General features: G+C 41.9%; 1 protein-coding gene across 1 annotated transcript in view; it reads right to left on the reverse strand.

Annotated features, from left to right (window-relative positions):
- galnt14 (UDP-N-acetyl-alpha-D-galactosamine:polypeptide N-acetylgalactosaminyltransferase 14 (GalNAc-T14)) overlaps nucleotides 1-16,674 on the reverse strand; it is a 110,511-nt gene that overhangs the window by 18,556 nt on the left and 75,281 nt on the right. The window contains exons 9-13 of the mRNA XM_021612019.3: nucleotides 12,244-12,347; nucleotides 10,515-10,641; nucleotides 8,706-8,798; nucleotides 6,889-6,972; nucleotides 5,547-5,691 (exon numbers count right to left, since the gene is read on the reverse strand). Of these exons, the coding sequence (XP_021467694.3) occupies nucleotides 5,547-5,691; nucleotides 6,889-6,972; nucleotides 8,706-8,798; nucleotides 10,515-10,641; nucleotides 12,244-12,347 (553 nt within the window). The remainder of the gene's footprint in view (nucleotides 1-5,546; nucleotides 5,692-6,888; nucleotides 6,973-8,705; nucleotides 8,799-10,514; nucleotides 10,642-12,243; nucleotides 12,348-16,674) is intronic.

The following is a 16,674-nucleotide window of genomic DNA, read 5'->3' on the forward strand; positions in this document are numbered from 1 at the left end:
GTATACCGCCACAACAGATCCACAGATGATGCAATCCCTATTGCACTTCACACTGCCCTTTCACACCTGGACAAAAGGAACACCTATGTGAGAATGCTATTCATTGACTACAGCTCAGCGTTCAACACCATAGTGCCCTCAAAGTTCATCAATAAGCTAAGGACCCTGGGACTAAACACCTCCCTTTGCAACTGGATCCTGGACTTCCTGATCATTGGGGCCAAGCTTCCTGCCATCCAGGACCTCTATACCAGGCGGTGTCAGAGGAAGGCCCTAAGAATTGTTAAAGACTCTAGCCACCCTAGTCATAGACTGTTATGTCTGCTACCGCACGGCAAGCGGTACCGGAGCGTCAAGTCTAAGTCCAAGAGGCTTCTAAACAGCTTCTCTCCCCAAGCCATAAGACTTCTGAAAATCTAATCAAATGGCCACCCAGACTATTTGCACTGCCGCCCTCCTCTTTTACACCACTGCTACTCTCTGTTGTTATCATCTATGCATAGTCACTTTAATAACTCTACCTACATCTACATATTACCTTAACTAACCGGTGTCCACTCACAGTGACTCTGTACTGGTACCCCCACGTATATCGTCTCGCTATTGTTATTTTACTGCTGCTCTTTAATTACTTGTTACTTTTATTTCTTATTCATGTTTTTAAAAACTGTATTGATGATTAGGGGCTCGTAAGTAAGCATTTCACTGTAAGGTGCATGTGACTAATACAATTTGATTTGATATCCCTAACCTTGCCACAGACAAAAAGAGCTGTGATTGGATCAGTGGTTCACCAATCAGGGCTTGAACAAGGCGTGATGTGTAATTAAGCATTTATTTTATTTTTTGAGAATACTTCTTTGGGACCATCAGGTGACGTCCCGTCAATTGATACACAGAAATGTTTATGCAAGTTCCCATTAAACCCATCTAGAACACAATATCTTACATTCTGAGAACATGGCAAACATGTTCTGTGTATGTTTGGTTGGACATTGTTGGAATATTCTCCTAACCCACAGACAATGGATACAGGAATGTTCTTTCAGGAATGCCCTGACCCTCAGAAAACTGAACACGAATGTTTTTGCAACGTTCCCATGAAACGTGTGTAGAACATTAATATCTTATATTCTCAGAACATGGCAACCATGTTCTGTGTATGTTTGGTGGGACGTTGATGGAATATTTTCCTAAACCACAGAGAAATGGACTAATCAATGTTCTTGCAACGTTCCCATAAAACATGCATAGAACATTAATATCTTATATCCTGAGAACATTCCTTGCACATCAAAGCAACATTCTTATGAAAATGTTGGTTAATAACCTAATAAGACTCTTAAGGGAACCTTATCTAAAGTTGTGGGGACATTTGTTGTTAGCTGGGAGTGTCCTACCTAGATCTAGACATGTCTGCTATTCTTATACACTGTAATAATAAAATATAACTCTTGGGCTACTACAGTACTGCACACGCATAATAGGCCAAGACTTAATTACTGCTGACACAATCATTATACAGTACCTTGTTTTAGCATGTCTCAGCACTGAATTAAATCTAAATAAAGCACAATGAGCTTCCTAGGGAAATGAATTTGGAGAGAGAAAACACCCTCCTCCTATCCAAAACAAGTCTGATACTTTATTCACTAATTGGTCTGTTGAACAATCAGATCTGAAACATTTCTGATGTGAAAAGATCTGGTCAAAATATCTGATGTGATTGGTCAAAAGACCAATTAGTGGAAAAAAGATCAGAGTTGGCTGCCTGTGTAAACACAGCATAAGTTCCTTCCTGCCTTTTGCATAAGACATCTATCTGTGATATCGTCTGATTTACATCAACTATATGACACGTCAACAGGTAACACTTGGTCTTAGACAAATCTTGACCACTGTGGGGAAAAATTCTGAAACCTTGTTCCATTTCCTGAAAACATTAAACACAAAACCTCATCTTCAAGCACATAACCTCTGACTCCTCTTGCAAAATGAAACATTCGCCTCAAAACAGTTTTACCTGTGTTCAAAATCAAACACTGCTCTCAAATCATAAACAAAGTGATCAAAATGATATACACTCTCAAGCAGTCAGTAAACAATACACCGAAAAATAGGAAACACATTGTTCAAAACATACAATTCTCAGGGAGAAGTACATTTTTAATCAAAAAAAATATTCATATTTTTCCGTCATTGTCTTTTGATGAACGAAAACATGTTCTATCATAGTAGCTCAAAATTGATCAGAAATTACTACTCTGCTTTGCTCTTTGCAATTTTGTTTTTTGTTCTTCCTCCTCCTTGTACCTCTATTTTTACAGTACTGTACTCTGCATCTCACAAACTTGTCCTTTGTCTCTGTGATACTGTAATTCTTGTTCTTTGTTGATGTGAACCTGCAACCAGTCAAAATCTATTGAGCTTTCAGTACTGTTACAGTTTTTTCCAATTGCTAACACACAAATGACATGCACAGCACAATTATTTAAACTGACACACAGAGAGCAAAACCTCTTCTCAAGTCTCCAAAAGTCTAAACACATTTTCTGCTTTACACACATTTTGCAATTCAAAATGGCACTTGTTAAATGCACTGCACACGGTTCTCTGCATAAGACACAACAATCTGACATAAAGTCACATGTTTGCAATTTCAAAACATTGCCATTCAAAATGACACTACATGAGCTAATTGGCCAATACATGTGCCACCTGGCCACACACTTCAATGGTTAATTGTTACCACTTCAATCAGGAAGTAAGCATTATGAAAAGACCACAGGTGAGCACCCTTTGTTTTACAACAACAATGGAAGCCGTTGCAGAGAGAGGAAGAGGAAGAGGAAGAGAAAGAGGGAGGGTGAGAATGAGAGGGGGGGAAGAGTGAGAGGTAGGGGTAGAGCTGGTAGAGGAGTTAATGGCCAAAGAAGACAACAACTTTCAAATTAAATCAGAGAAATTCAAAGCCACATCATCCAAGACAACACCATATTCAACAACATTCAACGAGTCAGTCAGTTCACATTGGCTCGCATTCTCAAGTGAAACCAAATCAGAATGAAACAACTTTATAAGGTGCCGTTTGAGAGAAACTCTCAAAGAAACAAAGAGGTCAGACGAACATATGTGGATGTAAGTACAATATTGACTGCAGTACACTACACAACATTGTTTCCCAGTGTACTGGATAACACCATATTGACTGCAGTACACTACACAACATTGTTTCCCAGTGTACTGGATAACACCATATTGACTGCAGTACACTACACACAACCTTGTTTCCCAGTGTACTGGATAACACCATATTGACTGCAGTACACTACACAACATTGTTTCCCAGTGTACTGGATAACACCATATTGACTGCAGTACACTACACAACATTGTTTCCCAGTGTACTGGATAACACCATATTGACTGCAGTACACTACACAACATTGTTTCCCAGTGTACTGGATAACACCATATTGACTGCTTTTGTTCTTTGTTTTCAGGGAGTACTGGAAATGGATGCTCATGCAATCCCACATGAGTTCATCTTTATAGATGAGGCTGGGTTCAACCTAGCAGAGACCAGAAGAAGGGGGAGAAACGTCATTGGCCACAGAGCCGAACATCACAATGTGCGCTGTCATCTCCAATACGCATGGTGTCCTCCACCGTCATGCCAACCTTGGACCATACAACACAGCCCATATTCTCACATTTCTGGACAGACTCCACAACATTCTCATACCACCAGAGCGTATGAATGATGCAGATCATCAAAGAACCCGGTACGTTGTAGTATGGGACAACGTGAGCTTTCATCGTGCAGCCCCAGTCCAAAACTGGTTTGCTGACCACCCACCATTTCTCGTGCAATACCTCCCACCATACTCACCATTTCTGAACCCCATAGAAGAGTTATTTTCGGCATGGCGGTGGAAGGTATACGACCGGCAGCCCTTTGTGCGCAGGCCTCTTGTGCAGGCTATTGAAGAGGCATGTGGTGAGATTGATGTGGGTGCGATTCAGGAATGGATAAGGCACTCAAGGCGCTTCTTCCCTCGATGTTTGGCAAGGGAAGATATTGCCTGCGATGTGGACGAGGCGTTGTGGCCAGACCCAGCTGTGCGGCAAGATGCTGCCTAATTATTTTTCTTGCCTCTTTTTTTCTATATATTTTTTCTGCAATTTTCTATTTCAGTTTACTGTTTTTTTGTGAGCATATTTTTGTTCAGTCCAATGTAAATACATCTGCTGTGCATATGTTGCACTGACCATTTTTCAACAGCATGTGTGTGTATCTGCAAATATTTCTGTGCATCTGAAGAATTTTCAACAATTTGAACTATTTTAGTATTATGGCAAGGTATACTATGAGAGTGCTTTTCATTATGCCCAACAGTGTGTAGTTGGTTAGACAAAAATCTGGTAATATGAATGAAGTGTGTGCCATTTCGTGCAAACGTTTGATTTTGATAATGCTATATGTAGTTTTGGTTGCAGTGCTTCATTTCGTAGGATATATGAGGTATTTTGCAGTTTGGGGGTGTGGTTTTGTGAGTTGTGTTAAGTATTTTGATAAAACCAGCCTAGTTTGCAAAATTGTGTTTTAGCAATTGGGAAAAACTGTAATAAATGGAAAGCACAATGTTCAGGGCCATACAATGTGTCCATTGTACAGTATACCGCCTACAATGCACTGTACTACAGTATCCATTCTCAGACTTTCTCCTTCCCACCTTCAACAACCTGTTTGCTCTCTGAACTGGCTTATATTGGTTGTGTCGCATCATTTGAAACAGGTTAAATACATTTTGAGTGGTTGTGTTCAATCAATGACATATGTTCTCTATTTGTATTTGATTGTTGCCACTTGTGTTTCCAGTATGGATGACATGTGCATTCGAGTGCAGAATGTGTTTTGAGAATGAGAATGTGTTTAGAGTTTTGCTGAAAAGTCTAAGTGAGATCTGCAAATTGTGTTTTACCATGTGAAATGGTTTAAGGTATTGACAACAGACTGCATAATTAGCTAAATGAGTCCAGGCAACTGAGAACTTTGTTCAGCCAATGGGTTTTAGTGTTTTAGCAATTGAGAAAAACTGTAATGATTTTTATGATCAATAAAACATTTTGAGTGTACTTTTAGCACAGGGTGTTTGTGTGTGTGTGTGTGTGTGTGTGTGTGTGTGTGTGAGAGAGGTAAGTCAATCAAATCAATCAACCTAACTTACAGTACGGTACATCAGTTAATTGTCACAAAGTGCTGTACAGAAACCCAGCCTAAAACCCCAAACAGCAAGCAATGCAGGTGTAGAAGAACATAAGTGTAGGGAGAGTTGCTATGTTAGCCTGTCACAGCAGTGACAATGAGCAGAGAGGGGGAGAGAGAGAGAGAGAGAGAGAGAGAGAGAGAGAGAGAGAGAGAGAGAGAGAGAGAGAGCTGCATTGGCCTGTAGCTCTGTTTATGAGTGTAGAGTCTTGCGCGGGGCACAGGTCTCCCTGCTGGAGATTGAGTGTAGGCCATCTGAATGTTGTTTAGGCCGTACCTGGTTGAGTGCTGACACAGCTTTTGTTCCGATGCAGGGTGCTAGTGTGAGAGAGGAGAGGTTCTGTCCCTCCACCCTACGGGACTCCAGACAATTCTGTCTTTGACGAATCACCCCTGACTTGGAGTCCGAATCATCTGGCACTCTGAAAATACACAACGTACACTTTTTACATGTATTTTCTTGCTTTCTTGTATATTCACCAATGCAGACAAGTCTGGATACGAGGAAGATGTATCATCTCTGACTGTTATGTTTTGATACTCACGCGTGGGATAGATTCATGGTGGCATTTATACATGCAAATGAATAATGATTTATTGTAGAGATTAACGTTGAGGCTATTTAGAGTGTCATGTTCCGTGGCCTGGCATAAATGCTTCCTCAAACAACGTCTGAACGGAATTACAATCAATTTTCAAATGTACAAAAAGAAATAGCTCATCACATGGCCATTCATCAGAGGTAGGAAGAACCCACTTCTCTGGGTGGGGGGGCTGTGTGTGTGTGTGTGTGTGTGTGTGTGTGTGTGTGTGTGTGTGTGTGTGTGTGTGTGTGTGTGTGTGTGTGTGTGTGTGTGTGTGTGTGTGTGTGTGTGTGTGTGTGTGTGTGTGTGTGCGTGCGTGCGTGCGTGCGCGCGTGCATGCATGAGAGTGTGTATGTGAGAGTGAGTGAGAGAGAGAGGTAAGTAATGGGATCTGCTGCCAGTGTGGGTCTGTGGAGGCTTTACAGCCCAGTTCATTCACTTAGTCAGCAAACGGAAACCTGGAACCAGCAGTAGTGAATCCATCACACACACACACACAGCCCCCCATAGGTAACATCACTCATATCCCTCATATCCTGCTAGCAATTTGTAATAGCCTATGACTGTACTTCTCTCTGTATATTGCTCTCGTATGGCTTTACCATTATCTGTGTATACTCTCTCTCACGAGACATGTCTCCACCCTATAAACTTTTTCAAATCAAATTGTATTTGTCACATGCACTTAATATTAGCTATTTCTCAACTTGTGTCAATTCACCTGTTCTTCAACTATCTTTTTAAAGTTGTTTCTTCTTAGTATGCAATTAACAGTCGATCCAAGTCATCTAAAGGTCAGACCATGCCCTCTCCTCTCTCCCCTGAGTCAACATTGTTAGTTTCAGTCCATGGGATTAACCTAAACTCCATCACGCCTGGCTGTTGTTGTATCAGTCAGATTGAGCTGCAAGCCTGGGCCTTGGACCAATCAGGGGGCAAAAAAAGAGAAGCCTGAGTAATAAAAAAAATGATCATGAATCTATTCTGAATTAAGCATAATGGGATGTGTGTGATTAGCCGGCCACACACACTCACTTGAGCTCTGGGTAGACGTTGTCCAGATACCACTTGAAGGATTTGCACTTGAGACTCTTGCGGAGCTCTTCCCTGCTATGAATGCTGATAAGAGAGAGAGAGAAAGAAAGGGAAATGAATGTTAGAGAGAATAACCTTTTTTTATAATGCAGTCCTGCTCTTATCACAGAAAAGACACACACACAGGCACACACACACACACACACACACACACACACACACACACACACACACACACACACACACACACACACACACACAGGGAGGCACACACACACAGGGAGGCACACTCACACACAGGGAGGCACACTCACACACAGGGAGGCACACTCACACACAGGGAGGCACACACACACACATAGGGAGGCACACACACACACCTTATGGTGAACCATGTGGAATCCATTGGTGCAATATGTAATGCAGGGAGACGAAAAACACTTTTAAATAACCTAAAGAATATGGTTTGAACTGAATCGTCTATCCAGGTTATTCATGCTATTCTAGGTGCAATATGGGTTTGTATTCTCTAATCTGTCTCTTTATCAGCCTTTGCTTTTCTCTATTTGTGCATATTTTTGATACTGAATGTTGAATCAGATCTTCAACCAAAACCTAATATTAGATAACGGGAACCTAAGTTTACAAATTATTTTATTTATTTAATTGACAAAGTTAATCAACACCCCAATACCCCCTGTTTGAAAAAGGAATTGCCCCCTCACACTTAATAACTGGTTGTGCCACTTTTAGCTTCAATGACTGCAACCAAACGCTTCCTGTAGTTGTTGATCAGTCTCTCACATCGCTGTGGAGGAATTTTTGTCCCACTCTTCCATGCAGAACTGCTTTAGCTCAGCGACATTTGTAGGTTTTCAAGCATGAACTGCTCGTTTCAAGTCCTGCCATAACACCTCAATTGGGATTAAGACTAGGGGCCATGTCGTCCAAAAAGCTATACTTTTGAGTCATCTGTCCATAGAACATTCTGTCCATCCAGGTGCTTTCAGGTGCTTTTTGGCAAACTTGAGGCAACTTTTTGGATGACATGGGTCCCATTATGTCTGGTGTAAACCAAACACTGCGTTCCACAGTAAGAACCTTGTACCAACGATCAAGCATGGTATGATGGTTTGGGGATGCTTTGCTGCCTCAGGACCTGGATAACTTGCCTTAATAGAAGGAACCATGAATTCTGCTCTGTATCAGAGAATTCTACAGTAGATTGACAGGCCATCCGTCTGTGAGCTGAAGCTGAAGTGCTGCTGGGTCATGCAGTAAAACAATGATCCAAAACACACAATCAAGTCTACATGAAAATGGCTATAAAGCAACAAATTTGAAGTTTTGGAATGGCCTAGTGAAAGTCCAGGCCTAACCCCAATTGAGATGTTGTGGCAGGACTTGAAACTAGCAGTTCATGCTTGAAAACCCACAAATGTTATGGCAGCTCTGCATGGAAGAGTGGGCCAGAATTCCTCCACAGCGATGTGAGAGACTGATCAACAACTACAGGAAGCGTTTGGTTGGAGTCATTTCAGCTAAAGTTGGCGCAACCAGTTGTGTAAGGGGGCAATTCATTTTTTACACAGGGGGCATAACTTTGTTTATGAAATCAATGAAATAAGTATTGGTCATTGTTGTGTTATTTGTTCACTCAGGTTTATCTAATATTATATTTTGGTTGAAGATCTGATAACGTTCAGTATAAAAAATATGCAAAAGTAGAGAAAATTAGAAAGGGGCAAATACTTTTTACGGCACTGTATAGCAGTAGAAATATATGGTGTAGAAATGTATGGTGGTGGTTCACTCACTCTCCGTAGGACTTGCCCCGTGCTGCAGGGCGAGCAGAGTAGTAGAAGAGCTTGAACTCATCCATCCACACCTCCGCCGTCCGTCTGGTGTTCCTGCAACACAGCCAGTACAGCACACAGTAGGAGTCGGTAGGCGTTTTACATTAAAACACTTCATCTCAGGGTGGGCCAGACTGATAGTGTGAAAACACCTAGCACGTATGTGACCAAAATAACCATAAGCCAAGCCTGCCCTCACATACTGGTCTCAAACACATTCCAAGAAAATGAATCATCTCGTTTGCTGGAAGAAAGCAGAGAAACAATACATGTTCTGAGAGTCAAATGTACATATCATATTCTATGCATGTCTAGCTCACACTTTTAAAAACTCTACTAATGTGATTCCGCTGACACTGCTGCTGCATACGTACTATGGAACTCCTTCCGATAGATATGTATATATCTTGATTAAGACTTTCATACACCTCTTTTGACATTTGAAAGCCTCTGGCAAACTTTGGATTTGGGGTGAAGACACATTTACACGTACGTTTCAGTGCATCTCTAGCGTTCCACACTGTCCTGTTCAGCTCATTAAGCTAGTCTACACCACTATCCTATGCTATCCACTTGACCCTCACAGGCAGGAATAAGACAGCCTACTGTCAGAACTCACATCGCTCCTTTCCACCTTACACGGTCTCAGAAGGAACACTACTGCGACACAGCCTGGCTTCTGAGCAGCAGCAGAAGATTTTGGGACAGAAAAGGGAGTAGCAGCTTGTAACACAAATTACAGTGATATTGTGCAGAGAGCGGAGCACGGAGAGTGCAGGTGAATAAATTACATATAAATTACAGAGAGCATGCTGAGCCACCAGCTGCCATTAGAAGCCTGGCTTTCTTTTCAGGACATGAAATCAAACATCATACTTGGAGTAATTATTCATTAACTTGGCTGAACTATGCTACACATACAAATTTTGTTGACAGGATTCATTAATTATTCATTGGGGGGGCCTAATGTGTTTTGTGTTGTAGGTAAAGAGGGAAAGCTCATCAGTGAATGAACAGTGAACACACACTGCCAGTCAGTCAAAGGAGAGGCAGCCAAGTCAAGGGGGGATTTTTTGCACAACACATTTTCTGAAAACGGCTCTGTAATCAAATCAAATAGTGCGTTGTTCACTTTACATATGCAGTCCATGCCGTGACTTTCCTGAAGGCTAAATGCAAATGAGAAATACAAAGGAAGAAAACTGATTCTATCGATAATTGCATTGTTAACCAAGGGCAGCATTTCTGATTCATGCCAAAGTTGAACATTTGATAAAGAATGACATGATGTGTAGACAAAACTTTTCAGAAAGAATAACAGAAATTGGGTGCACTCGTACGATCAGCTAACTAAAGCCCTGCCAAACACAGCAAGAACATGATTCTAATCCCCAATATGGAAAGAGAGCCAAACTACTCTGATGTACAGAAGAGAATAGAGCTTAGCAGAATGCATTCAAAAGACAATGTTTGGCAAAGCTTTAGAGAAAACTACAGCAATGTCTTCAATTTGTATTTGCCACGTTCGCTGCAAATCCTATCCCACGATTGGGTTGCATTGCACGAATACCGGCCTACAGCTCAACAACTCACACAGTACATATCGAGTGGTACAGCACTTATTTTGGTTGTTGTAGGCTGCCTTTTTATCTTGGAGCATACGGATAGATACAGTCAGATATAGGTCTTACTTGATGTAGGTGTTGGGTGCCTTTGTATTTTGGAGCAGGCTGTGAGATAGGATACAGTACAAATGGAGTCAAGTCTTACTTGATGTAGGTGTTGGCGTTGCCCTCAGGGAAGATGTAGGGGTGTTTCTTGCGGAAGACGTGGCCGACCCTGCTGCAGGGGAGAATCTCTAGGCTCCCTCCACACATCCACACCCGGAACGAGATCTCTATAGGGTTTCACACACACAACACAACACAACAAAACACAGCTACCATTAGTTATCATTGTCCCATGGAATTACTGTATTGTATGTTGTATGTTCAGTGCTTGTGGACTGTATGAGTTATGGGTGAGAGGAGGTGCAGTGGGACAACAAGGAGTCCTAAGGAGAGAGCGCTCATATACTGTAAGATGGAGAATGGTTACAGGGGATAGGAGAGGTTAAATTCTAACACACAAAGTTTCGCATACAATGTCTTGATCATCTACAAGGGAAACCAAATTAAGCTAGACTCCTGTTAAGACGTCATACTATTTATCATCCCAATACAATCCATACACATTACTCATCATCTTTATCAGCATCAGCATCTGTATATGGGGCTCTGATACCTTGAATATTAGATAACATGCTTGCCACCTCATATCTCATGTTTAAATCTGCCATGTCCAATGCTCACTTAAAGAAGCCACAAGAATGTAAATGAAGTCCTTCCATTGCCTGGTCTAATTTAGCCCAGACTAATATACTAGCCTAAAGACATCCGGCTGTTGCTACACACCTGTCTTTCAAACCCAACAAAGTTGAAGTTTCATAGCCTCATTATCATTGTTATTGCTGTGTTTTTCTTTTTCAGAGTAACATCTTCAACACTTCCCCAACAAGCCTATGAGTTTTTTCTGCATTTCAAAGTGGCAAAGGGAGCAGCGTAGGGAATATTTTCCATCTAGGAGAGAAAGCGCAAAAGAGAAAAATAAAAGAGAGATGTGAAAGAGATGGAGAGAGAGAGAAAATAAAAAAGACTGGGGAGAGAGATAAAGAGAAAGTGTGAGAGAGAGAGCATCCTATTCAAGTCTTACTGTACCCCTGTCTCTGCTTTGTTCTCTAATGATCTGAAGCCTCAGCAGCAGTACAGACAGTGGAACCTGTCTGTCTAATATATGAACCCCAGCATCCTTCTGCCAGAGATACATGGGAGAGTACTCGTCAGCCTCCTGGCCTTTTAGAATCTGGAACACACTATGAATCATCCCCACCACTACCACGGTTAGCTCGGGCTGCTGTGCACAACTCGCCTGCAGATGTACCTGACAGGAGCAAACATGAAGCAGGGAAGAGAACTACTAATGCAACCTATTGCTCCAGGCTATGACTGGAATAGCTGAAATGTTTACACTCTCTCTAGCTTATTTGACAGTGGTGTGGTGTTATGCTGGACACTGATTGGTCATAGAAATTCTGCTTAATATTTGTGTCTTCTTGACCATTGACACTTTATAGTCAACTAAACAGTAAGTGTTACAAGTCCAACATATGGAGTGGATTTGATTGATTTGAAAAATGATCATTTTGGGGATTTGGGACTGTGGTAAAATAACCATTACAAACCCAGAGAGTATCCCTCAAAAACTTCCAACACAATACATCAACTGTCCCACTTTAGTAAGGAAAGTTCTCATGAAGGCAACGCCCTTGAGCAGACAGAAGGACTGGTGTCAGCTATAGAGGCAGGCTATAAGTGCTGACAGACTGACACGCTGCTGCCACTCGGGTGCTCTCAGGCAGCCTAATCCCCCCAGCTCCAGCCCAGTCAGCTGACTCACTCACCAAAGTTCTCCCCGCCCCAGATGTCCATGGCTGTGTCATACTTCCCCAGGTGGTTGAACCACGACTTGTCAATCACAAACAGCCCTCCGGCAATGATGGGAGTCCTGAGAAAGAGAAGGCGAGAGAGAGAGTACTCAGGGAATATTATTTTATGAAATATTGACCAAATAGGATATTCTCCCACCAAAATGTCAGTCAGACATGAGGTAGTTTGGTGATGTTTTTGGCGATACTAAGAGCACATTATTATAAATCCAAGTCGCTGGTAGAAGAGTCCAACCTATCTAAATCCGTCTCCACACAGTTGAGTCTTGCTGATGTGAATAATGATACTGGCACGGCCTGGCAAGTCTCAGTGAGTGTGTGTGAGCCGCTGAGTAAAATGTAAATTGATTGAGTGATACAGGAGCCAGCCGGCGACAAACCCGGGCTGGACTGGCTGACAAGCAGAGTTTAAGCGGATACCTTCTCATTATCAGGCGGAAGCTGCACCCAGGCCCTCCACGGTGTGCCAACTGGGGCCTATCTAACACAATAGACTCACAGCACACGACCAGACAGTGCAGAGGGAGAGAGAGCTGAGAGAGAAAGGGGAGGGAGAGAGAGGGGTAGAGAGAGAGAGCTCTCATGTTGCTGACTTCAAGGCAAGCCATTTTAAAAGATTTTTGATTCTCTCATTTTGAAAGACGAGGAGCATCGTCTTGTCTCTAGAATAGACACGCTGTGATGCTCTCTGGCGTCAACAACATATTCTACACATTCATTTTCTCACAGCGGTTTCTCATTCCCTGTCTCTGTCTGAAGAACCTGAGTAATTTACACTGAACAAAAATAGAAACGCAACATGCAACAATTTCAAAGATACAGTTCATAGGAAATAAATCCATTGAAATAAATAAATTAGGCCCTATGGATTTCACATGACTGGGAATATCTGTAGGGGCGTGGATCAGAAAACCAGTCAGTGTCTGGTATGACCACCATTTGCCTAATGCAGCGTAGAGTTGATCAGGCTGCTGATTGTGGCCTGTGGAATGTTGTCCCTCTCCTCTTCAATGGCTGTGCGAAGTTGCTGGATACTGGCAGGAACTGGAACACGCTGTCATACATGTCAATCCAGAGTAGAGGTCGACCGATTATGATTTTTCAACGCCGATACCGATATCGATTATTGGAGGACCAAAAAAGCCAATACCGATTAATCGGCCAATTTTTATTTATTTATTTGTAATAATGACAATTACAACAATACTGAATGAACACTTATTTTAACTTAACATAATACATCAATAAAATCAATTTAGCCTCAAGTAAATAATGAAACATGTTCAATTTGGTTTAAATAATGCAAAAACAAAGTGTTGGAGAAGAAAGTAAAAGTGCAATATGTGCCATGTAAGAAAGCTAACGTTTAAGTTTCTTGCTCAGAACATGAGAACATATGAAAGCTGGTGGTTCCTTTTAACATGAGTCTTCAATATTCCCAGGTAAGAAGTTTTAGGTTGTAGGTATTATAGGAATTATAGGACTATTTCCCTCTATACCGTTTGTATTTCATTAACCTTTGGATGTTCTTATAGGCACTTTAGTATTGCCAGTGTAACAGTATAGCTTCCGTCCCACTCCTCGCTCCTCCCTGGCTCGAACCAGCAACACAACGACAACAGCCACCATCGAAGCAGCGTTATCCATGCTGAGCAAGGGGAACAACTACTCAAAGGCTCAGAGCGAGTGACGTTTGAAACGCTATTAGCACGCGCTAACTAGCTAGCTAGTCATTTCACTTCGGTTACACCAGCCTCATCTCGCGAGTTGATAGGCTTGTAGTCATAAACAGCGCAATGTTTAACGCACAACGAAGAGCTGCTGGCAAAACGCATGAAAGTGCTGTTTGAATTAATGTTTACGTGCCTGCTTCTGCCTACCACCGCTCAGTCACATACTTAGATACTTGTATGCTTGTATGCTCAGTCAGATTATATGCAACGCAGGACACGCTAGATAATATCTAGTAATATAATCAACCATGTGTAGTTAACTAGTGATTATGATTGATTGATTGTTTTTTATAAGATAAGTTTAATGCTAGCTAGCAACTTACCTTGGCTTACTGCATTCGCGTAACAGCCAGTCTCCTTGTGGAGTGCAACGAGAGAGAGGCAGGTCGTTATTGCATTGGACTAGTTAACTGTATGGTTGCAAGATTGATTCCCCCAAGCTGACAAGGTGAAAATCTGTCGTTCTGTCCCTGAACAAGGCAGTTAACCCACCGTTCCTAGGCCGTCATTGAAAATAAGAATGTGTTCTTAACTGACTTGCCTAGTTAAATAAAGGTACACTTTAAAAAAATAATAATAATAATTTAAATTGGCAAATCGGCGCCCAAAAATACAGATTTCCGATTGTTATGAAAACTTGAAATCGGCCCTAATTAAATCGGCCATTCCAATTAATTAGTCGACCTCTAATCCAGAGCATCCCAAACATGCTCAATGGGTGGCATGTCTGGTGAGTATGCAGGCCATGGAAGAACTGGGACATTTTCAGCTTCCAGGAGTTGTGTACAGATCCTTTTTGATATGGGGCCGTGCATTATCATGCTGAAACACAATATAATGCCGGCGGATGAAGGGCACGGCAATGGGCCTCAGGATCTTGTCACGGTATCTCCGTGCATTCAAATGGCCATTGATTAAATGCAATTGTGTTCATTGTCCGTAGCTTTGCCTGCCCATACCATAACCCCACCGCCACCATGGGGCCCTCTGTTTACAACATTGACATCAGCAAACTGCTCACTCACACGACACCATACACACTGTCTGCCATCTGCCCATTACAATTGAAACTGGGATTAATCTGTGTGGAGTACGCTTCTCCAGAGTGCAAGTGGCCATTGAAAGTGAGCATTTGCCCACTGAAGTCTGAAGTCAGTTAAGACGCCAAACTGCAGTCAGGTCAAGACCCTGGCGAGGATGACGAGCACGCAGATGAGCTTCCCTGAGAAGGTTTCTGACAGTTTGTGCAGAAATTCTTTGGTTGTGCAAACTCCCAGTCTCAGACAATGCCGCAGGTGAAGTAGCCAGATGTGGAGGTCCTGGGTTGGTGTGGTTACACATGGTCTGCGGTTGTGAGGCCGGTTGGACGTACTGCCAAATTCTCTCAAATGAAGGTGGAGGTGGCTTATGGTAGAGAAATTATTATTACATTCTCTGGCAATAGTTCCGGTGGACATTTCTGCAGTCAGCATGTCAATAGCCCGCTCCCTCAAAACTTGAGACATCTGTTTGATGTCCCCATATACAAAACCTATGTACAGTAATGATCATGCTGTTTAATCAGCCTGTTGATATGCCACACCTGTCAGGTGGATGAATTATCTTGAGAAAGGAGAAATGCTCACTAACAGGAATGTAAACAAATTTGTGCACAAAATGTACGAGAAATTATATGTTGTGCGTATGAAACAATTCTGGGATCTATTATTTCAGCTCATGAAACATGGGACCAACACTTTAAATGCTGCATTCATATTTTTGTTCAGTGTAGTTTGACCAATATTCTTGAGGCAATACTACCTTCTCTGGTAATTTATAATGTCTCCAGAGTGCACTCGAGGCTACGTCTTAAAAAGTTAGCACCAAAATAGATACATTGACATCTGACAAAATACAACTCTCGACAGCGAGAACCTTGGCTGCACCCTGAAAACAGCTTTAGGCTGCATGTTTTCCTCCTTCATTTAAAGTCTTGCATCAGGACATTACTATTTCTGGTAGAAAACATAAAGATTCATGATTTATTGATTCAGCTAACTATATATCAGCATAAAGTTAGAAATAGCGTATGAGGAGGCCTTGTCAGTTAAGAACAAATTCTTATTTACAATGACAGCCTAGGAACAGTGGGTTAACTGCCTTGTTCAGGGGCAGAATGACAGATTTTTACCTTGTCAGCTCAGGGATTTGATCTAGCAACCTTTTGGTTACAGGCCCGTCGCTCTAACCACTAGGCTACCTGAGAAAATTCAGCCTAGAAACACAATAAAATAGAAAACTTGATGCTTCTCTATTTTACAGAAAGAGACATCCTTTGTTGTATATTTCCCCTGCTGCAACATAAGTACAGTACATGCCAGACCTGAAGGAAGTATTACAAGAGGAAAACCTAATTTGACAATGCTGTAAAACCCTAAGGTACATCCATCACCAAATCCTCCCTAGTTATTGGTGTCTGCCATTAACTACTGCTGCTGCTTCCATTTTCAGATCCCACTTTTTTTCAGACACTGTCCATAAATAGACACCCCCTCCCACTGGAGATAAGAAATGACAGAAAATGACATGCCTATGACAAACAGATGATGATGATGATGATGATGATGATGGGATTGAATGACTGGGTGATGATGTGCCGGCAGCGACAGGAGAG

The sequence above is a fragment of the Oncorhynchus mykiss genome, chromosome 8 (genome assembly GCF_057628025.1).
Source record: "Oncorhynchus mykiss isolate SJ-2025 chromosome 8, ASM5762802v1, whole genome shotgun sequence".
In the NCBI taxonomy this organism is placed as follows: Eukaryota; Metazoa; Chordata; class Actinopteri; order Salmoniformes; family Salmonidae; genus Oncorhynchus; species Oncorhynchus mykiss.